We start from the raw sequence: 24,350 nt of genomic DNA on the forward strand, positions 1-24,350 counted from the left end.
AGCATAGCTCTCTGCTTCAACGGCAGGGGAGAAGAAAAACTGATACTTCACGCATATCCAGCATAGCTCCCTGCTTCAACGGCAGGGGAGAAGAAAAACTGATACTTCACGCATATCCAGCATAGCTCCCTGCTTCAACGGCAGGGGAGAAGAAAAACTGATACTTCACGCATATCCAGCATAGCTCCCTGCTTCAACGGCAGGGGAGAAGAAAAACTGATACTTCACGCATATCCAGCATAGCTCCCTGCTTCAACGGCAGTGGAGAAGAAAAACTGATACTTCACGCATATCCAGCATAGCTCTCTGCTTCAACGGCAGGGGAGAAGAAAAACTGATACTTCACGCATATCCAGCATAGCTCTCTGCTTCAACGGCAGGGGAGAAGAAAAACTGATACTTCACGCATATCCAGCATAGCTCCCTGCTTCAACGGCAGGGGAGAAGAAAAACTGATACTTCACGCATATCCAGCATAGCTCCCTGCTTCAACGGCAGGGGAGAAGAAAAACTGATACTTCACGCATATCCAGCATAGCTCCCTGCTTCAACGGCAGGGGAGAAGAAAAACTGATACTTCACGCATATCCAGCATAGCTCCCTGCTTCAACGGCAGGGGAGAAGAAAAACAACCAATAAGGGCTGAATAACATAGTCTGGGTAAAACAAATAAGCATGGGTGTAGCTTGCTTATTGTGGCGGTTACTTCCCCTACTACCCCTAACTAATCAAGCTAGATATTTCACTTGGATGCAGCTCCATCACTGCTCTCTACATTAATGGTGGGGGTGGAAGGGAAATAGAACCAAAGAGCTAAGAGAAACAGATAAGTATGAGAAAAAATGTGTGAAGCTTGCTGGGCAGACTAGATGGGCCGTTTGGTCTTCTTCTGCCGTCATTTCTATGTTTCTATGATACAAACCGTGGCTTTTGTGCCTAATCTGCCACTCATTGCCTTTGTTACTATCTTTCTCCTAGGCACTCCTCATAATGCTCAGAGCAGGGAACAGAGGCAAAATCACCATTTTCTCTCCTGCATTGACCCATTGTGGTGCCTGGATGGAGATAATTTGTTTCTGGTTCAGTGACATTTCTTTTTTTCTTAAAGGACTATCTGACAATGAAAAGGGGGTCTGTGTCAGCCACCTGTGCTTCCCTCTACATCTTAGCTCTGCTGGAAATCGCTCAGGTAAGGCCATTATTTATTGTACTGTAACGTTCTAGTAGTCATTTTGGTCTGGAAGAAAGCCAGAATCTTAGTAAGAGGTAAAACATTTATAAGGGGACATTTTTAAACTGCCAATCCAGTGGGAGTACTGAGAGGTGAGCATCACCTTGCTGGTGGCTGAAAGGAATCAGTAAGTTTTGCTTGGGACATTGTCTTTTTTAAAAGTATTGGGGCAAAGTTAACTATTTGGGAATATTATTTAGTGTGTTTGTGCTTTTAATAGTCAGTAAGGCAGCTAGTAAGCAGAAGTTAGACTGTTTGTACATTAAAAACAAAACAAACAAACAAAAAAACAAAAGGAAAGAAAAAAGTAGCCAGAAGCTAGAAATAAGCTAGGAGCAGTGTGTACCTAAGTAAAAAGGTTGAAAAGTTCAGTTCAGTTACTCACCTTGGAAAGGTGTTGAGATAGTGTGATTTGGTTTGATTAGGTACCAACATTTGTTAATCAAGAGAGCAGTGAGTCACTCAGGCTGACTAACTGAAGTTAGACTGTTTGTGTTTCCCAACCCGCTCATCCTTTAATTTATAGGTAGATGCCACTTTAAAAAATCCAGACTCAGCGTGCGCAAGGGGGTGCACACTTGTGCACCTTGCATGCGCCGAGCCCAAGGGGAGCCCCAATGGCTTTCCCCGTTCCCTTGGAAAGAACTTTTTTTTTGCTCCTCCACCTTTCCTCCCTTCCCCTATTTAATCCACCCCCCAGCCCTACCTAAATCCCCCTCTACGTTATTCCACGGAGTTACGCTTGCCAACCCCGGACCGCCCTGCACCGGCCCCGCCCCTGGACCGCCCCTTTTTCAAAGCCCCGGGACATATGCAAAATAGGTTCGGCGCACACAGGGGGATTTTTAAAGGGTTACACGTGAACAAATTTGAGATGAAGGCAGCAGTCCAGCAGCAAGAGGGGGGCTTCCCAGTCTTTTGCATCGAGTGTCACATGTATGATTTTTTACCCACCGGTGAGAAGTTGTACATGTGCATGCGATGCAAAGAGCTCTTGGCTCTCAGAGAACGAGTCCGATCTCTGGAGGCTAGAGTGGCAGACCTGGAGGAGCTGAGGCAGACAGAGAGGTATATAGATGAGACCTTCAGGGACATAGTAGTCCAGTCCCAACTTTAGACTGGCAGCCCTGGTGCTGCCTTGGAGGAAGAAGGTCTCATGATGGGAGAGCAGCAACCAGGTGTAGCAGGAAAGGATCCTGTAGCAAGGACCTGCTCTCCAGGTGATGCATTGTCCTCTCACACTGAGGATATCTCCCCAAGGCCTACTGCCCAGGAGGGAAGGGTTAGGTCAGCCGTTATAGTTGGTGATTTGATTATTAGGAATGTAGATAGCTGGGTGGCTGGTGGGCGTGAGGACCGCCTGGTAACTTGCCTACCTGGTGCGAAGGTGGCGGACCTCACGCATCACCTAGATAGGATTTTAGACAGTGCTGGGGAGGAGCCGGCTATCATGGTACATGTGGGCACTAACGACATAGGAAAATGTGGGAGGGAGGTTCTGGAAGCCAAATTTAGGCTCTTAGGTAGAAAGCTTAAATCCAGAACCTCCAGGGTAGCATTCTCTGAAATGCTCCCTGTTCCACGCGCAGGTCACCAGAGGCAGGCAGAGCTCCAGAGTCTCAATGCGTGGATGAGACAATGGTTCAAGGAAGAGGGATTCAGTTTTGTTATGAACTGGGGAACCTTTTGGGGAAGGGGGGAGTCTCTTCCGAAGGGATGGGCTCCACCTTAACCAGGGTGGAACCAGACTGCTGGCGCTAACCTTTAAAAAGGAGATAGAGCAGCTTTTAAACTAGAACAAAGGGGAAAGCCGACAGTCGCTCAGCAGCACATGGTTCGGAGAGAGATATCTTCAAAGGATACTAATGATGCAATATAATTAGGGCATCCCGACAGTGAGGTTCCAATAATAAGAAAAGTAGTCCTAGTGCCTGTAAATAAAAAGTCAGCTGAGCTAAAAAATTCCAACTTATCCCTATCAATTAAAAAGCAGAATGAAAATACAAACAAAAAACACACTTTGAAATGTTTGTATGCTAATGCCAGAAGCCTAAGAAGTAAGATGGGAGAATTAGAATGTATAGCAGTGAATGATGACATAGACTTAATTGGTATCTCAGAGACATGGTGGAAGGAGGACAACCAATTGGACAGTGCTATACTGGGGTACAAATTATATCACAATGACAGAGAGGAGCACCCGGGAGGCGGTGTGGCACTTTATGTCCGAGATGGCATAGAGCAAAAGGATAAACATCCTGCATGAGACTTGTCAGCCATGGGATTCAAGCAGATAATCAACAACCCACCCACAAAGCTGGTCACACCTTTGACCTCATCTTTGTGAACTCTGGCATGTCACACTCCTCACTCCCGTTATGCAAGCAGGTCCCCTGGTCAGACCACACATTAATTTCTACCTCCATCACGCTGGCTCATAAGAGTAACATCCAACCACCTCAACAACCATTTCTCTACAGGAAATCTTGCTCCTCCGACATCCTCAGTGAACATCTGGCCTTAGAACTCCCACACATTGACATCTCCACACCCAACTCAGCCATCCACTCCTGGTCTAAAATAACAGAGGTGTTAGCAAACAAACTATGTCCACTTTCAACAAAAAAACTCAACCACAACTCGTCAAAAAGACAACCATGGTTCACTAATGAACTCCGAAAACTCAAACAGAGTTTATGACAGAAAGAAAGTAAATGGCGTAAAGCACCATCCCCCAATACCATCACTGCCTACAAACTCACCCTTCAATCCTACAAGAGCTCCACCTTAAAAGCAAAAAGGGACTTCTATGATCATAAGATCCATGACCTCATCTTCGACTCTTCATACATTTCCAATTTAACACAAATCAACGCTCCAGACATCCCACTTAACCATGCTCAATCCAAAGCAGAGGAGTTGGCCCTCTTCTTCCTTAATAAAGTCAATAACCTCCTAACACAGCTTACTCCCAAAGTCATATCACCCTCCAGCTCATATCGCAACCCCAACAATGACATATCTCTCCAATCCTTTGAAACCATTACATCCACAGAAATACAAGCAGTTCTGAAGAAAATGAAACCATCTTCACACCCTTTTGACCAAATCCCGACTAAACTGCTACTACTAATCCCCGACACCATTGCCAAAACACTGGCAGACATCATTAACTGTTCTTTATCCCAGGGAATCTATCCAGATGATCTCAAACTGGCATCCATCAAACCTTTCCCAAAGAAACCAAACTTGGATCCTTTAGATCCCAACAGCTTCCATCCGCTATCCAACCTACCATTTATAGCCAAGGTCATGGAAAAATTAGTTAATACTTAACTATCAGAATACATTGAAGACCATAACATCTTGTTCCCCACTCATTATGGATTCCGAAAAGCATTAAGTACAGAATCCCTACTCATTTCCCTGACAGACTACCTCTTCATGGGCCTTGATAAAGGTCATGCCTTCTTACTGATTCTCCTCGACCTCTCGTCAGCATTTGACACTGTCAATCATTCCATCCTCCTCAAACAGCTTGCGAACATCGGCATAACAGGAACTGCATTGGCCTGGTTCAAAACATTCCTTAGGAATAGAGGCTTCAAGGTTAAAATCCACAATAAAGAATCCCTTCGCTATCCTTCCTCCATAGGAGTTCCCCCTATCCCCCACGCTCTTTAATATTTACCTTCTACCACTATGCCAGTTGCTAACCAAATGGAACCTCAAACACTTCTTATATGCAGACGATGTCCAGATCGTGATCCCCATTAAAGAATCCATCACAAAAACACTTGAACTTTGGGAAAACTACCTTCAAGAAATCAACGGCCTCCTCACCAGCCTAAACTTAATACTAAATTCATCAAAAAGTGAACTCCTTCTCATATCACCGGAAAACAGTAACATCACGAAGAATCCACCAGCCAACCTTCACATCACCAAAGCAAGAGACTTAGGAGTTATTATTGACAATCGTCTAAACCTAAAATCATTTATTAACCAAACAACGAAAGACTGTTTTCATAAACTACATGTCCTGAAAAGAATAAGACCACTCTTTCACTTTCATGATTACAGAACGGTTCTGCAAGCAATAATCTTCTCTAAGATAGATTACTGCAATTCTATCTTATTAGGTCTCCCCTCATCTCACACCAAACCTCTCCAGGTGGTCCAAAACACGGCTGCTAGAATATTGACAAACACGAGGAGAAAAGACCACATTTCTCCCATTCTCAAAGACCTACACTGGCTGCCAATTCACTACAGAATCATTCATAAGTCAATCACCATTATATACAAAGCCATACATCAACATGCTCCACTCCACCTACAAATCCCATTCAGAAAAATTACCTCCATTCAGAGAAGCCTACAGAGATTCACTACATGTTCCACACACCAAAACCTCTCAACATATAACACTCAGAGACTGGGCCCTCTCTACCGCTGGACCATCGCTATGGAACTCCATTCCACCGGATCTTCGACAGGAACCGTGCCTTCTAACGTTCAGAAAGAGGCTTAAGACATGGTTGTTTAAGCAAGCCTTTCCAGACCCCACCTGACCATTAATTCACCAACAACTACAGTCAGACACTCTCTGAACATTGCAAACAACTGTTTGTTGAGTTAAATTCCTCTGGCCTTTCCTTCTCCTTCCAGTTTTGAACACCCCTGTTTTATTGTAACTTCAGAGTTTTCCTTTCACTTGTTACTGTTTGAGTTTATTTGCATTTTCTGTAAACCAGAATGATGTGATCCTTATCTCGAATGCCGGTATAGAAAAACACGAAATAAATAAATAAATAAATAAATGCACAATTGAATTTTTATGTGTAGAAATCCCTTCTGTGTCGGAGAAGACTATAGTGATGGGAGTATACTACTGTGCACCTGGTCAAGATGGTGAGACTGACAGTGAAATGCTAAGAGAAATTAGGGAAGCTAACCAAATTGGTAGTGCGGTAGTAATGGGAGACTTCAATTACCCCAATATTGACTGGGTAAATGTATCATCGGTACATGCTAGAGATATAAAGTTCCTGGATGGAATAAATGACATTTTTATGGAGCATTTGGTTCAGGAACTGACAAGAAAGGGAGCAATTTTAGATCTAATTCTGTGGAGCACAGGATTTGGTGAGAGAGGTAACGGTGGTGGGGCCGCTTGGCAATAGTGATTATAATATGATCAAATTTGAATTAATGACTGGAAGGGGGACAGTAAGCAAATCCACGGCTCTCGTGCTAAACTTTCAAAAGGGAAACTATGATAAAATGAGAAAAATTGTTAGAAAAAAACTGAAAGGAGCAGCTACAAAGGTAAAAGGTGTGCAAGAGGTGTGGTCATTGTTAAAAAATACCATCCTAGAAGCACAGTCCAGATGTATTCCACACATTAAGAAAGGTGGAAAGAAGGCAAAACAGTTACCAGCATGGTTAAAAGGGGAGGTGATTGAAGCTATTTTAGCCAAAAGATCTTCATTCAAAAATTGGAAGAAGGATCCAACAGAAGAAAATAGGCTAATGCATAAGCGTTGGCAAGTTAAATGTAAGACATTGATAAGACAGGCTAAGAGAGAATTTGAAAAGAAGTTGGCCGTAGAGGCAAAAACTCAGAATAAAAACTTTAAAAAATATATCCGAAGCAGAAAGCCTGTGAGGGAGTCAGTTGGACCATTAGATGATCGAGGGGTTAAAGGGGCACTTAGAGAACATAAGACGATTGCGGAAAGATTAAATGATTTCTTTGCTTTGGTGTTTACAGAAGAGGATGTTGGGGAGGTACCCGTTCTGGAGAAGGTTTTTATGGGTAATGATTCAGATGGACTACCACCTAGACCTGATTGACAAACTGAAGAGTAGTAAATCACCTGGACCGGATGGTATACACCCCAGAGTTCTGAAGGAACTAAAAAATGAAATTTCAGACCTATTGGTAAAAATTTGTAACCTATCATTAAAATCATCCATTGTACCTGAAGACTGGAGGATAGCTAATGTAACCCCAATATTTAAAAAGGGCTCCAGGGGTGATCTAGGAAACTACAGACCGGTTAGTCTGACTTCAGTGCCAGGAAAAATAGTGGAAATTGTTCTAAACATCAAAATCACAGAACATATAGAAAGACATGGTTTAATGGAACAAAGTCAGCATGGCTTTACCCAAGGCAGGTCTTGCCTCACAAATCTTCACTTTTTTGAAGGAGTTAATAAACATGTGGATAAAGGTGAACCGGTAGATGTAGTGTACTTGGATTTTCAGAAGGCGTTTGACAAAGCTCCTCATGAGAGGCTTCTAGGAAAAGTAAAAAGTCATGGGATAGGTGGCGATGTCCTTTCATGGATTACAAACTAAAAGACAGGAAACAGAGTAGGATTAAATGGACAGTTTTCTCAGTGGAAGGGAGTGGGCAGAGGAGTGCCTCAGGGGTCTGTATTGGGACCCTTACTTTTCAATATATTTATAAATGATCTGGAAAGAAATACGACGAGTGAGGTAATCAAATTTGCAGATGATACAAAATTGTTCAGAGTAGTTAAATCACAAGCAGATAGTGATAAATTGCAGGAAGACTTTGTGAGACTGGAAACCTGGGTATCGAAATGGCAGATGAAATTTAATGTGGACAAGTGCAAGGTGATGCATATAGGGAAAAATAACCCTTGCTGTAGTTACACGATGTTAGGTTCCATATTAGGAGCTACCACCCAAGAAAGAGATCTAGGCGTCATCGTGGATAACACATTGAAATTGTTGTTTCAGTGTGCTGCGGCAGTCAAAAAAGCAAACAGATTGTTGGGAATTATTAGAAGGAATGGTGAATAAAATGGAAAATGTCATAATGCCTCTGTATCGCTCCATGGTGAGACTGCACCTTGAATACTGTGTTAAATTCTGGTCGCCGCATCTCAAAAAAGATATAATTGCGATGGAGAAGGTACAGAGAAGAGCGACCAAAATGATAAGGGGAATGGAACAGCTCCCCTATGAGGAAAGACTAAAGAGGTTAGGACTTTTCAGCTTGGAGTAGAGATTTATTTATTTATTTATTTATTTATTTGAAGAGTTTTATATACTGTTATTCGGAAAGCCATCATAACGATTTACAAAGGAATAAATTTTAACAAAGAGGTTATTAGATATCAACAAACATGTTGTAGTAACAATAATGATAAACATAACCAAGTAAGACTCAGCAGATATAAGGTTGAATGTGGAGTGAGGTTAGAGAAGTTGAGGATTAAGGTTATGAGTTTATTTGAGAGTTGGTCTGTGTAGATGATTGTGGATCCAAGAAGAATCTACGAAACAGTAAAGTTTTTAAGTCTTTTTTGAAGGTTTTTATATTGTTTTGAGATCTTAGGTCTTCAGGTAGATTGTTCCAATGGCTGAGGGAGGATATGATAGAGGTGTTTAAAATCATGAGAGGTCTAGAATGGGTAGATGTGAATCGGTTATTTACTCTTTCGGATAATAGAGGGACTAGGGGGCACTCCATGAAGTTAGCATGTTGCACATTTAAAACTAATCAGAGAAAGTTCTTTTTCACTCAATGCACAATTAAACTCTGGAATTTGTTGCCAAAGGATGTGGTTAGTGCAGTTAGTGTAGCTGTGTTTAAAAAAGGATTGGATAAGTTCTTGGAGGAGAAGTCCATTACCTGCTATTAATTAAGTTGACTTAGAAAATAGCCACTGCTATTACTAGCAACAGTAACATAGAATAGACTTAATTTTTGGGTACTTTCTAGGTTCTTATGTCCTGGACTGGCTACTGTTGGAAACAGGATGTTGGGCTTGATGGACTCTTAGTCTGACCCAGTATGGCATGTTCTTATGTTCTTAACCTTGGGATAAAGTCCACTGGTATTTTTTATCTATGAACTTTGCACCAAGTCTGGAGAGTGATGGAGTCATTAAGGAGTCAGTGTTTTCTGGTGTCATTAGAGAATCAATGTCTTCGGTACTGATGGTGCCAGAGTGGCATGAATGTGTTGTGGAATGGCAGGATTAGTATGATGTCAATGTCTTTGGAAGTCACGGGGTCAGTAGGGAGTCAATATCTCAGGGCTTAGTTAATTGGAACTCATGAAATGAATCTTATCTTTTTTAGGTGACATGCGGTATCACAGACATAGTATTAAACATGGCACCTACAGCCTTTGATGACCAGTATATAGGATGTGAAGAAAAAATGGCTGAAAAAATGCTCTCCACGCACTTATTGGAAGCAGAAAAAGCCATGAATCTGATGTTCAGATATTCATGGGATACTTCAAGTTCAGAATGGAGAAGAAGGGTAGAAGAGAAGAAACTTCCTCCACTCCCCAAAGGCTTCAAGGACAAGCATGGGATAGCTTTACTGGTTTATACTGATTCCGACATTTATATGGACTTCAATGCTGCTGTGAGAGGTGGAGGCGCATCTCCAGAATATTACATGCAGAGCTTTCATTTCAAAGTTCTTCACTTTTATTTGACAACGGGGTTAAAACTCTTACGAGGAAGCTGCAAAGAAACATGTCAGACTGTGTACAGGGGCGTAACGGGTATTCACTTCTACCCACCAAGTACCCAAGATAAGAAGCTGAGGTTTGGGCAGTTCACTTCTACATCCACCAGTAAAGAAAGGGCTGAGGGTTTTGGAGAAGATTCTTTTTTTACCCTGATGACCTGCTTCGGAGTTTGCATTCAGAATTTCTCTGGTTTTCCTGCCGAAGACGAAGTGTTGATGCCGGTCAATGAAGTTTTCACTTGTTCAACTTTTGACCCGGAAAGCCATGCCTTTGTTTTGGACAGCACTAAGCAGACGTGTAGCAAATACAACTGCACATACCTAGGGGGTAAGTACCGAGGGGGGTAAGTGTGCAGAAATGGAGACATTGTTCAGCTTTGGTACAGGTGAAAAGACTCGCACGGTGTTAACTGCTCAATCGCTTTTTCTCGCTGTGAAAAGTGCACAGGCTTTCTAACTGCAGCTGGGAAACGGGCGCTCCTCAGGGTGAGAAGGTCAGGGGAGTAACTCTAAGCACATAAATACTTTTATTTTCACCCACTACCATTTTTGATGGTCCTAACACTGCATGTATAAAATGTGCATGTACTGACACACACGCGTGCGCTCTCAGGGAGGATGTCAGTTTTTGGAAAAACATCTGAATCCTTTCAGCGAATAAGATTCCCGTTGTATGTTAACTATTCTGAGGCCAATATTCAGTGCTACTTAGCCGTATAATCATGGCTAAATATCCAGTCCTGTTCAGCAGCCACCACTTATCCATGGGCCGATACAGTAAAAAACGCGGCACGTGATACAGTAAGTTAATTTATTTAAATTAGGCCAGGCGGTAAAAAGAGGCGCTAGGGACACTAGCGCGTTCCTAGCGCCTCTTTTTGAACAGGAGCGGTGGCTGTCAGTGGGTTTGACAGCCGACGCTCAATTTTGCCGGCGTCGGTTCTCGAGCCCGCTGACAGCCACGGGTTCGGAAACCGGACGCCAGCAAAATTGAGCGTCCGGTTTTCGACCTGACAGCCGTGGGCCGAATTCAAATTTATTTTTTATTTTTTTACTTTTTTTACTCTTTGGGACCTCCGACTTAATATCGCCATGATATTAAGTCGGAGGGTGCACAGAAAAGCAGTTTTTACTGCTTTTCTGTGCACTTTCCCGGTGAAATTAGCGCTGACCTTTGGGTCGGCGCTAATTTCTGAAAGTAAAATGTGCGGCTTGGCTGCACATTTTTCTTTCTGAATCGCGCGAGCATACCTAATAGGGCCATCAATATGCATTTGCATGTTGCGGGCGCTATTAGGTGCAGCGGGTTGGACGCGCGTTTTCCTCCCCTTACTGAATAAGGGGAAAGGGAAAACACGCGTCCAAGAGCAGGCTAACAGTGCGCTCCGTTGGAGCGCACTGTACTGTATCGGCCTGTTAATAGGGCCTGCTTTTCAAAAGCATTTACACTGGATTTTACATGTGTAAATGCACTTTACCCGTGTTAAATGGCTTTTAAAAATTGCCTCAAGATATACTACTGAATTGTCCATACATTTTACCCATGTTATGTGCACTTAATGCAATTAAATGGCTTTTGAAATTTGCTACAATGATATGTTACATTCCTTATCGTCCTTCAAATCTGTCCAGATGAAAGGGTTTTTCTCCCCTACCAGCAGATGGAGACAGAGAAAAAAAGCTTTGCTGTTCCAGTGCTAGATAAGACAGCGCGCCACCGGCAGTTGCTCAGTATTCTCTGTCTCCAGCAGATGGTAGAGGTCAGTCAAGCTGAAGAAGAGATAAATTGCTCCCAGGGGTGTTAAGCTCTATCTTGAGGCCATTATCCTGGGAGAGTAGGGGCAAGCAGGGGTTGGAGATGCTTGGAATGGCTTTGCCTTGGTTGTGTGTGGGGGAATTTCATAGACAGTGGTCTCAGCCCCTCATTTCCCGCCTCTTTCCCTCTGTATCCCTGCCTGGCGGTGATATCCAGTTCAGGAAAGTATTTCTTTAACTTCTCCTTTGATGATGCAGGAGCTGTTTCTTTAAGAATTTGTAAAAACTACAAAGGATGGAGGAGCAGAGCCGGCATTTCACTGGCAGGGAGCCTCAGCTTGCAGCGCCATTGCTCAAGAGGGAGAGAGAGAGAGTGCGTCAGCAGTCATGTATGGGCCGTGGGACAGATATTTTGGGTTGGGTGGACCACGGTGAAATGCTGGGCTGGGGTGAAGTCTGACCACTTGGTGCATAATAATGGCGGTTCCTGCTGAGCTTGTGGGGACAAAGGAACGCAGCTACAGTTTTCAGGCTAGAGCGGGCCCTATCTTGGTGACGGGTAGGGCAGCCGGGTGGCTGTAAGTGCCGTGACAGATGGAAGGAAGGCAGCAGGGAGGAAGCAGGCATTGCAGGCTCCGGAGGAAGGCAACCTGAGTCTGCTCTGCAGCACAGGAACAGTGGTCATCTGGGCCTCTGTTCCTGCAGTGCAGGGGATGTCAGGAGTGAGAGAGCTGATTCTCCTCTGGCATCATCCTGTGTGGTAGAGGTCTCGGATATTGTTCAGGAGAGGTCTGAAGAGGCGGTAGACTCTCCAGATGAGGATTCAAGATAAGTTTTTCAACCGAGTTTGTGCTTCTAATGAACAAAGTGTACTTGTCTAGTAAAAGAGTGGTGGGGATGTGGCCCCACTCCAAGGGGATTCTGCTTCCTGCCAAGGTAGGAAGGTGGCCTGTGGTAGAGACTCTGCAATCCCAACTCACCCTTCTAAAAGGAAACAACTTCCTGATCCAGACTTGGATGGGGAATCATAAGTTTCAGAGGAGGATGAGAGATGAGGAGGAGGATGAAGATCCCTTGGAGGAGGGGGAGATCCCAGTAATGGAAGGTGATGACCCTCAGGTGATCTGGTTATTCTGTAAGGAGGAATTTTAATCTGTGATATCCCAGGTCCTAAAGAAACTTTGGATTAAAAAGATGTAGAAAAATATGAGCATGAATGTGAAGATCCTATCATGAAGGGTCTTAGGAGTCCTGCTAGGGCATTTCCCTTCCATTGTACTATACAGAAGCTGGTGTTTAAGGAGTGAGATACCCCTGAAGCGGGCTTGAAAGTTGGAACGTATGTACACGTTCACGAGAGGTTCCTCAGTTTTTTGGTGCTGGGAAACCATTCTCAGTTTTGAGCTCTTCCTTTTGGTCTCACTATGGTGCTTCACACATTTACCAAGGTGATGGTAGTCATGCCGGCAGTTCTCCGCAGGCAGGGTATTCTGGTATACCCTTATCTGGATGACCAGCTTACTTAAGTTAAATCTTGGGAGGTTTGCCAACAACCGGTACAGAGGGTGTTAATTAGGGATGTGAATTGTTTTTTGACGATTTAAAAAATCGTCCGATATTTTTTAAATCGTCATTAATCGTTAGAGTGTGCGATACAATAGAAATTCCCCCGATTTATCGTGAAAAATCATTAATAGGGTTAGTGTCCACTAACGGGAGTTATTTGGGGGGAGAGCGGGAAAACCGGCACACCAAAACAACCCCTAAACCCACCCCGACCCTTTAAAACTAATCCCTTACCCTCCCCCACCCTCCCGAATCCCCCCCAAATGTTTTAAATTACCTGGTGATCCAGTGGAGGGGTCCCGGCACGATCTCCCGCTCTCGGGCCATCGGCGCCATTTTGGCTGCCACTAATAAAAATGGCGCTGATGGCCCGATAAAAAAACCCCCCACCCGACCCTTTAAAAATGACCCCTTAGCCTCCCCCACCCTCCTGACCCCCCCAAAACCTTTTACAAGTACCTGGTGGTCCAGTGGGGGCGCGGAGAGCGATCTCCTGCTCTTGGCTCATCGGCTGCCACTAATAAAAATGGCGCTGATGCCCCTTTGCCCTTACCATGTGACAGGGTATCCGTGCCATTGGCCGGCCCCTGTCACATGGAAGGAACACTGGATGGCCGGCGCCATCTTTAAAGATGGCGCCGGCCATGTTGGCCATGGCCCGATTCCGGTTCCGATTCACATCTCTAGTGTTAATGGTGTTACAATCCCTAGGTTGGGTTGTAAATATAATGAAGATCCACTTGGTTCCATTGCAGACACTGGAATATATGAGAGTGTGATTTGAGACCAAGATGGGCAAGGTGTTTCTCACTTCACAGAGGATAATAAAGCTACAGGGACAAATTTGGCAGTTGCTGTTCCTCTGGAATCCCAGAGTCTGGAAGTACTTGCAGGTTCTTGTCTCCATGGCATCTACATTGGACTTAGTTCTCTAGGGATTCACACATATATGCCTGCTTCAGAAGGTGCTACTGTCATGCTGGAATCCACAGTCAGAGGATTTCATGCTCCATTTGCTCATTCTTGGGGAGACCAGATCAAGTCTGTCCCGGCGACTCTCATGGGATAATTTGGAAGGGGGTGTGGGTCTGTAGATCCCAAAACTGAATTGTGGTAAAAACGGATGCCATTCTGAAAGGATGGGGAATCATCTGTTCAAACAGCACAGGGATTGTGGAGGTTGACGGAAGAATACTGGTGCATCAACTATCTGGAAACCAGAGTGATCCAGAAGGCATTGTTTCTTTTTCTTCCACTAGTCCACAACCAAGCAGTGAGACTCTTATCCAACAATGCGACAGCGGCGACTTACATCAGTCAGCAAGGGAGCAGCAGGAGTTGGTGGTGGCTGTAGAGATCCAGGAGGTGTTTCGTTGGGCAGAGTGTCATCTCTAGTTTCTGTCTGCATCTCTTGTGGACAGGGTGGAGAGCGTGCAGGTGGGTTTTCTCAGCAGGCACACACTGGACCCCAGAGAGTTGTCAAGTAAGGCTATGTCCTTAATCTACTTGAGATGGGGAGTTCCTTGATGGCTTTATGGGAAAATGCCAAGGCTCAGCCGTTCTCAGTTGCAAATAAGAGGGGCTCGATGCTCTTTCCCAACCGCGGCTGTGATGGGTCCTAATGTGCGTGTTTCCAACTTGGCCACTGACAGGCAGAGTCCTCAGATATATAGAGACTCAGCACAGGAAGATGATCATGGTGGCTCCTGAATGGCCTTGGCAGCCGTAGTTTGCAGGCCCGCTGAATGGGCCTTTAAGCTTGCTCCATCAGGTCCCAATCTTGGAGCAGGTGGATTGCCTTTGTCTCGCAGCCTGGCTTTTGAGTGGAGTCAGTTGAGGATAAAAGGGTATTCTGAGGAAGTTATTGCAACTTTGCTTCAGGCAAGCAAACCCTTTTCTTCTTTAGCATAAGTGTGGGTGAGAAAAGAATTTGAGGCCTGATTCTCAGTAAAACACTGTAATAGGATACAGACACGGTAACAGTCCACAGAAAATGCAGTTCCACTTAAAATCCTCTCTCCTCTCTGCCAGAAAAATAATGACTTCTTTATCCTTCTTTAGTAGTTCTTCTTTTCTCCTTATACTTTAATCCATTCCTTCTTAGGCCTAACCTGGCCCTCGTCTCCTTTCCATGATAAAAATCAGTTACTCACAATGTCCCGTTCAGCTCAAGGAAGAAATCATTCTGGATCGTCAGGCAGGAATCCACTGAGCCCTGCAAAGAGTCTTTGCTGGTGCTGTTTGCCTCCTGGTCCAGACAATTTCCCACCACAGTTAAGTACAAGTTTCTTTAAATCTTAAAAACAATACTGCAGAAATCTTCGTTTCTCTTCCTTCAGGCTTCCTGAGATCCTGGCTGAGAATCTCTGCCTTAACTGCAGCTTCCCACTAATGGTAACCCTGGGAGAGGGTCACAGCTACATCCTCAGTTTAGATTTGCAGCCCTGGAGAAGTCCCAGACCAAGTATAGTCAGGGGCTTTATAACGTTGTCCTCAAACCAAGCCCTTAGACTTGTCAGTCAGGGATCTGTAGCACCCGCTGTCCAAAAGAGGCCCTTTAAGTGCTGAAACCTTCTTACTTCCCCTCAATGCAACCTTCACACCTCCTGCAATCCTTGCAATCTTTACAACCATAAGAACATAAGAACATGCCATACTGGGTCAGACCAAGGGTCCATCAAGCCCAGCATCCTGTTTCCAACAGTGGCCAATCCAGGCCACAAGAACCTGGCAATTACCCAAACACTAAGAAGATCCCATGCTACTGATGTAATTAATAGCAGTGGCTATTCCCTAAGTAAACTTGATTAATAGCAGGTAATGGACTTCTCCTCCAAGAACTTATCCAAACCTTTTTTGAACCCAGCTACACTAACTGCACTAACCACCTCCTCTGGCAACAAATTCCAGAGTTTAATTGTGCGTTGAGTGAAAAAGAACTTTCTCCGATTAGTCTTACATGTGCCCCATGCTGACTTCATGGAGTGCCCCCTGGTCCTATAAGGGGGAAATCTCCACTTTGCACTACACATGCCGTAAACATTTCTCCTTGCACAGGAGCCACGTGGATAGCTAATATACTGCTTGGTATGTGGGGAGAGGCAGACTGGTAATTTCTAATTTCTAGTTTGTTGGGTTGCAGCTCCCCCATGTGGCAGCTAGCAATGGGAGTGTCCCCAGTGTTTTTCTGAGAGATCACCACTTTGCTCTCATAAATCCTTTTTGCTTTCAAGGAAACAGCATGACGTGTGCTGTGCTCTCATCGTTCTAAGTCTTAACTTTAAGCTCCGGGGAGACTGTTGTTTTGGATGAGAGTTTCTTTTCACCCTCTCATACCACTTATTTGGTTTTGGAATGACAAATCCTTCTGGACTCAGATAAGCTCTGTGTTTTTTATTTTCTCTTCTAACAATGGAAGAGGATCCCTTCCTGAAAATGGAACCTGGGATCACCAAAATACAAGGAGAGGATGACCTCCAGCCATCCTGAGAGAAGGATGAAGGAGACCAGGGGAGAGGAGGAGAGGAGCTGGGCCACATTAATGGCCCATGAGTATCTACTGAAGATTGGGAGAAAGAGGGGTAAGAGGCATCACCCTTGATACAGCAAGAGGAGGTAGAGATTAAAGACTTAACACTTTAAAAGTACAATTTTGATATTTCATCTCCAGTGGGAGGGAAATACCACACTTGCCCTGTTTTCCAATGGGTGGGAAGACATCAGGTAACTAAAAGAACTAGAAACATGAGGGCAGAAAAAAGACAATATGGCCAACTAGTCTGCCCATCTCTCCAACCAATTCAGCATTATTATTCCCATCATTTCCTTATAGATCCCCTGTGTTTATCCCCTGCTTTTCTGAATTCAGATACTGTCCTTGCTTCTACCACCTACACTGGGAGGCCGTTCCACACATCTACCACCCTCTCTGTAAAGAAATATTTCCTAAGATTACTCCTGAGTTGCCCTCTTTCACCCTCATCTCATGACCCCTCATTCTAGAGTCTCCTTTCCATTGAAAAAGGCTCAACTCGTATGCATGGAAACTTTTGAGATATTTGAACGTCTCTATCCTATCTCCCCTTTCCTCTAGGGTATTCATGTTTAGATCTTTAAGTCTCTCCCCATGTGCCATAGAATGAAGACCACTGACCATGTTAGCAGCCTCCCTCTGGAGCGACTCCATCCTGTTTATATCCTTTTGAAGGTGGGGTCTCCAGAATTGTACTCAGTATTCCTAGTGAGGTCTCACCAGGGACCTATAGAGGGGCAATATCACCTCCCTTTTTCTGCTGAATTAATTAAATTGGAGAAAAATCTGAAATTAAGAGACTGTAAAAACTCCCAGACTTACTAAAAGAACTTGTAACATCTTAACAATGAAGTACACAGACTTTAAACTCATCATTGCATCTTATCAGTAGAAAGGAAATGTTGGAAACCAGCAAACTACTAATGCTATGATTATCAGTGCTGTGTGCAAGACATAATTATGAGAAAAGTGAATGCAATGTGAGGACCTTGAAAGTAAACTTTCCTTCCATGCAGGAAACCCTGGAGAATAAATATAATGGAATAGCTACATCTAAACAGACGTGTGAGATATGGCCTCTGGGACTGTTATCTGGGTTCAGGCATCACAGGGATTGCACTCACATCGCATCTTGATATTTTTCATTTCCTCGAAGAAGTGAAACATTACTTCCTCCAGTAAGGCGGGCGGTTTCTTGATGTAACTTTAATGCGGTCTTGTAGGCCTTATGTATGGTGCTTTTTGAACCTTGGAAAAGAGCGTTGATGAAGGACCTCACCTTGAAGTCAGTCTTTTTGGTTGCGATTTGTTCGGCGTATTGTGTGTCTCAGAGTTACAGGATTTGTTGTGTAGGGATTCCTTTCCTTCACTTCTATTAAGCATTATAGGCTGGATGTTCATGCTCCGGACTCAACTGGGTTTGGTAGGAGTGTGTTGTGAGTGAGTCTTTTGGGTTCTTGCCCAGTTTAGGGAAGCTTGGGAACATCCTCTTTGTCTGGACTGATCTGGGAGATGATAAGAAAAGGACAATTGTTTCTTACCTGCTAATTTTCGTTCCTTGAATCCCACAGATCAGTCCAGAGCCCTGACATGATTTTCTGAAGATCGCTGTAGTCTGTGTGTAAATAGCTCAGAGGTTGCCTTTAAGTAACATTGCTCTTCAGTTTGGGGTTACGTCCCCCTGCTTGGTTAGGAGTGAGAATAGTTATTACCTTTATTTGTAAGCTTGGGTACAGGTCATACTAACAGACCGCAGGTGACACACTGCCTAATTTACCACTGGTACAGTAAAGCTATTCTCTGTCTCCATCTGCTGGAAGGGGAGAAAACCCTATTTATCTGGACTGATCTGTGGAGCTCAAGGAATGGAAATTAGCAAACAATAAACGATTTTCTGTTTACATGCTTAACTCTTTGGAAATTCACCTGTGAGTAGTTAGCTGGATAAGTTGTGGGCAGGATATTGGTGTTCCAGGGAGGAGCTATTTACCTGGCTAACATAGTTGAATAATTCTTCTCTAATTCAGTTAACTGGATAAGTTAGAACTGCTCAATAGCAGTTCTAAAATTAGCTGGATAATACTTATTAGTGATTTATTCGGCTATATTCAGCGGCATAGCCATGTCACTGCCTCTCAGTATTACTCACTGTGCTTTGGTATTGTATCTTGGTATTTATTGGGATGTCCCACCCACCCTCTATCCCTGGTATAGCCAAGAGCCAAAATGTAGCCTTGGTTGAAAAAGTTTACCAACCCTGCTTTTGAAGTAGCAAGGAGAGAGGAATCAAACCTTTAGCAAGAAAGGGAAGGCTATTCATTTTGTTCTAGCATTTCACTCTGTTACCTAAACACAGCCTCCCATTGCTTTTAGACTGCACAAAGCAAAATTGTAAGTCAGGGCTCTGATGGATTGTCCGGATAAGCTCGGGAGTTATCCCCTCCATACCTCTCTGCCCAACCACCCAAGGGCTTGCTCTTCTAAAATAGTTTTTCTGGAGTAGATAATTGCAGTAACTGGTAACAGGTTAATTTGCTAATCTTTATCAGATTGAAAGAGTTTTCTCTCAAATCAAATGAACAAAATGAATAGTATTGAATGTAACAACGGTGGTGCCTTTGTCTTGAGGTAAACCTTCTGGAAGCTTAGGGCATGCCCCATTTGTTCACAGCTCTCCTTAATGAAGATGGAGTTAGTTCACCTTAAAGCTGAATTAGGTGCAATAAAAAAGGAATTAGCAACCACCAAGGAAGCCTCAACCACTTTACAGCATTCAGGGAAATTTCCCCCACTACTATAGAAGATTCAGAAATCCAGAAACAAGTGGTTTAGAGTAGGCTCAGGTAGGATGAAACCTGTGACCCAAGGACACCCACTCTTCCCAATTGTGCAACCCAGATGCCCTCCCTCACTTGCAGAGCACATCCAGAAACCCAAGAATAAATGGATCACAGAATGTTCTGGTAGGATAAGACCTGCGATGCAGAGACACCCACTTTCTCAAGTGACACAAGTACAAAATTCATTCTCTGTATTGGAAATGAAGAAGCTCTAGCAATGGAGACTGAAGTGGTATCTGAAAGTAAAAAAGAAACCCAATGAGCACAGAAATTCCATAATGCCACCAAAAATCATAAGAAAAAGCTCATTGTGCTGGGTGACTCAGTCATCAGAGGGACAGATTTGGGAACTCTTTTCAAGGGAAACGCTATAGTTAAAAGCCTTCCAGGTTCATCAGCCAGTAGAAATGCTATTCAGATAGTCAATGCAATCAAAGAAGGAGGTAAGGACTCTGAAGTTGATATTATTAACCATCTGGGAAATCAATGATCATCAAGTGGTAGAGAGTGATTTCCACACTCTGGGGAAGCAGATTAGTCACATGGTGACAACCATTGCCTTTTCGGACGTGTTACCTATTCATGGAAAGGGGAAGGAGAGGCTGAGCCACATAAATTATTTCAATGCATGGCTCAAAACTTGGTGTAAGGAAAAACGTTTTGGATATATTGGGGGCTGGGGCCATGTATGGAACAGTAAAAGGCTCTATGTCAAAGATGGCTTATTTATTTATTTATTTATTTTATTTATTTAACATCTTTTATATACCGTCCCTCAGAATCTATCGGAACGGTTCACAACAAATAATAATTAACATATCATATATAAAATTAATTAACATACAGTATAAAACTTATAACTAAACTTTTCCAGCTAAAATTACCCATTAAATGTTATAAAATATACGACACTCCAAATTCTTCTTCAGTGTGTAAAATATATCTAAAATCCTAATAAAATTCTAAAATAAAGTTTGATTCAGATTCAACCTCCTCCCCCTTTCTGCTTTAATACATCTAGTATGCAACAGTAATTGACTTATTCTGCATATGCTTTAGTAAAAAACCAGGTCTTAAGTTCCCGTTTAAACTTATGTCTGTCTGTGGCAGGAAAAAGGATCCTAAGTGATAAATTCAGATCCTGTGTCATAAGGCATTTAAACTAGAGGATGGGGGTGGCAGAAGGAAATTGGAATGCCACCCCCAAGAACTCCAAGAAGTGAGAGAAGAAATTAACAAAAATCAGCTGAATAGGGCAGAAAAGATGTCCAAGAAGAGCAGCAAGCTGAGGAGAGAAGCTGGAAAGCTGTGAGCTCAAATGCTCGTAGCCTGGGCAGTAAAATCCCCGACCAGCAGGCCCTAATGGTGGAAATGGACTTGGACATTGTTGCTGGTTCACTGAGTGTCATGACTGGGTTACAGCTATCCCGAGCTATAACTTATTAAGGAAGGACAGAGAGGACAGGAAGGGGGAGGAGCAGCTCATTATGTAAAAAGCAATATCCAAGCAACTGAAATGCAAAGGATGTGGGGTTGGGAAGAAGCATTATGGGCTGTCCTAAAAAATGAGGATGCTGCTGAATATCCATAGGCAGATGTATTTCTGGCCACTTTTAGGGTTATTTTAGATTGGCTTGTGGTATATGCTTTGCTTTTGTTTTGCCGACTTTTGTATTTCTGGTTATCCACGTAGAACAGTTTAGTTTGAATTAAGTAGAACAGAAGAATATTAAAGTAAATGACTGCATAATTACAGCGTTGCACTGTTTATCTTCACATGTGCTATAAGTAAATCTGATCTCCGTTTGCAGGTCTCAATCTCAGAGTTGGAAGCGCCTACCCCTACTGCGTCAGCTCTGGTGAGAATTCTCTTTATTTAACACCGCGTCAGGCCCCTGCGTCTTCTCTGGCATTAGAAATTCCTCGTCTTTTCCTGGCGTGTGCTTACGGATTCCTTCTGATCACCCAGCGGGTGGAGTTGGCAGATCTCGGCCTGTCCTGCGTGTTCGTAGGGAGCTGCTCGAGCGAGGCTCGTCCTCCTTCACAGCGCCACCCTTTGGGCACGCTGGGCAGAAAACTCGGGTGTGCGACAGCAGTAACGGGAAGCTTGCACCTCTGGGGGGGGAGGGGGCACAGCGTCTGTCTCTTTCCTGCCCCCATTGCCCATGGGGTTAGGGACTGGGTGCATGGAGTAAAACTTTCACCTTTGTCCTTCCACACGACTATTTATTTAAAAAAAACCCAAAACCTTTATTACTTGCCTTATTACTAGAAATCTGTGCACAACGTGAGGTGCAACCAAATGATTCCCAAATATAAAAATACCAATGACTGGCCCCCCCACCATTAGGAAAAATCACAAATGCTTGTCATTTATCAGGTCTCACAAACTTTCTGTTAACTCTTTAACTCTCTTTTGCCCCATTACTGTTGCTTATCCCTTGAGCCGGTGATCAGTCTCACAGGAAGATGTAGATGATGGCAGATAAAGCCCAAAGTGCTCCATCCACTCTGCCTGGTCGAGATTCCTCTAAGAGCAGACACATTCTCGCAGGCAACCCAACCCCAGCTTCCCCCCGCTACCTGTCTTCTTCACCTGATATCACACCCCCCGCTACCTGTCTTCTTCACCTGATATCACACCCCCCGCTACCTGTCTTCTTCACCTGATATCACACCCCCCGCTACCCGTCTTCTTCACCTGATGTCACACCCCCCCGCTACCCGTCTTCTTCACCTGATATCACACCCCCCCGCTACCCGTCTTCTTCACCTGATATCACACCCCTATTGTGACTTGTGTTATGTGCGGGCGTGGCGCCAGAAAGCCAGGAGTAAACTGAATTACAATTATAATATAATAAACCTCCCACACCACATTGACTCTCTACCTCACACACATACGGGCTCTCACACACGCACTGGCGCTCTCTCCCTCACATAGGTTCTCTCTCCACCACCCCCATAAGCTCTTATAACATACAAACAGGCTTTTTCCCTTATAAATTCTCAACGGTGCTCTCTTGCTCACACACATAGGTTTTCTAACACATAGCGCCTCTCTCCCCCACCATATATACGTAGGCTGTCTCACATTCATAGGTTCTTTCCCCCTTCCGCTCTCTCACACTCACTGGTACTCTGTTCCACATATATACACACACAGGAGTTCTCTCACACTCAGAGGCTCATTCTCTCACACATACAGGCTCTCAGACTCTCACATTCATTGGCATTCTCTCTCCCACACAAACACAAGCTTTTTCACCCTCACCACACCCTCTCACTCACTGACTCTCCCACACAGACACAGGCACACGTACACACAGGCTCTCATATTCACAAGTTCTCCCGCCACACAACCACGATCTCAGACTCTCACACTCATTGGCATTCTCTCTCCCACACACATACACAGGCTTTTTCAGCCTCACCACATCCTCTCACTCACTGACTCTCCCCCCCCCCACACACACACACTCTCACATTCACAAGTTCTCTCGCCACACAACCAGGATCTCAGACTCTCACACTCATTGGCATTCTCTCTCCCACACACACATACACAGGCCTTTTCACCCTCACCATACCCTCTCACTCACTGACTCTCCCCCCCCACACACACACAGTCTCACATTCACAAGTTCTCCCGCCACACACACAGGCTCTCAGACTCTCACACCCATTGGCATTCTCTCTCCCACACATACACAAGCTTTTTCACCCTCACCACACCCTCTCACTCACTGACTCTCCCAAACACACACACACACACACACACACACACACACACACGCACGCACACTCTCACATTCACAAGTTCTCCCGCCACACACACAGGATCTAAGACTCTCACACTCATTGGCATTCTCTCTCCCACACACATACACAGGCTTTTTCACCCTCACCACACCCTCTCACTCACTGACTCTCCCCCCCCGACACACACACACACACATTCACAAGTTCTCCTGCCACACACACAGGATCTCAGACTCTCACACTCATTGGCATTCTCTCTCAGACACACACATACACAGGCTTTTTCACCCTCACCACACCCTTTCACTCACTGACTCTCCCACACACACACACACACACACACACACACACACACACTCTCACATTTACAAGTTCTCCTGCCACACACACAGGATCTCAGACTCTCACACTCATTGGTATTCTCTCTCCCACACACATATACAGGCTCTCTTGTAATTTGGCATTCTGCTTCAGCACATGCACAGCCCGCCTGAGTCTCTTGTTTTGCCACAGCAGGAGGGGAGGTGCCGGTCGCCTTTACTTGTTGCAGTACAGGAGGAAGGAGAAGTATTGGCGTCTCCACTTCTTTGTTTCGCCACGGGTGAGAGTTGAGGAATTAGCAGCCTCATGGGGCCTTTTGTTATTGATCTGTGGGAATGAGGCGAGGCGGCTGCAGTCCCACTGAGCATTTTTTAATTTTATTTTTTAACTTGCACCACAGGTGGGAAGGGCGACGCTGTCCCTGGGCTCTCTCTTGTTTCACCACGGGCGGGAGGGAAGGTGTCAGCCGCCCCACGAAGCCTTTTGATGATTCGTAGGTGTGAGACAAAGTGCCGGCAGCCCCGCTGACCCCCTTTTTTTTAAAAATTTTAGTTTGGGCCGCGGGCGGGAAGGTAGATGCTGGTGGCTGAGATTGCAGCAGGGAAGGGGGGAGTCGAGCATGGGCAGGCAGCTTTCAGGAGGTGCAGCGCCACCCTTGGCTGCGGAGTTAAACCACAGCTCCTTCAAATTAGCCGACCAGATGCAATCCAATGAATAATGGCTGCGTTCGACTGCAGGGTTAGAATTTGGACAATTTCCGTAGGGATGTGAATCGTTTTTTGACGATTTAAAATATCGTCCGATATATTTTAAATC

The 24,350-nt window shown here is 44.4% G+C and overlaps 1 protein-coding gene across 3 annotated transcripts in view; it reads left to right on the forward strand.

The window, feature by feature from the left end:
* Positions 1 to 858: 858 nt before the first annotated feature.
* Positions 859 to 24,350, forward strand: part of LOC115091755 (ecto-ADP-ribosyltransferase 5-like) — a 41,754-nt gene continuing 18,262 nt past the window's right edge. For 2 of the 3 annotated variants that reach the window (XR_003856809.1, XM_029601932.1), the window contains exons 1-3: positions 867 to 1,189; positions 9,357 to 10,086; positions 21,263 to 21,310. Coding sequence is in view for 2 of the 3 variants with exons in the window: in XM_029601932.1 (XP_029457792.1) it covers positions 1,121 to 1,189; positions 9,357 to 10,086; positions 21,263 to 21,310 (847 nt within the window). In the remaining variant the exon portion in view is untranslated. Of the gene's footprint in view, positions 1,190 to 9,356; positions 10,087 to 21,262; positions 21,311 to 24,350 lie in introns of all 3 variants that reach the window. The other variant, XM_029601933.1, reaches the window with a different exon arrangement.

This window comes from Rhinatrema bivittatum, chromosome 5, assembly GCF_901001135.1.
Source record: "Rhinatrema bivittatum chromosome 5, aRhiBiv1.1, whole genome shotgun sequence".
NCBI lineage: Eukaryota > Metazoa > Chordata > Amphibia > Gymnophiona > Rhinatrematidae > Rhinatrema > Rhinatrema bivittatum.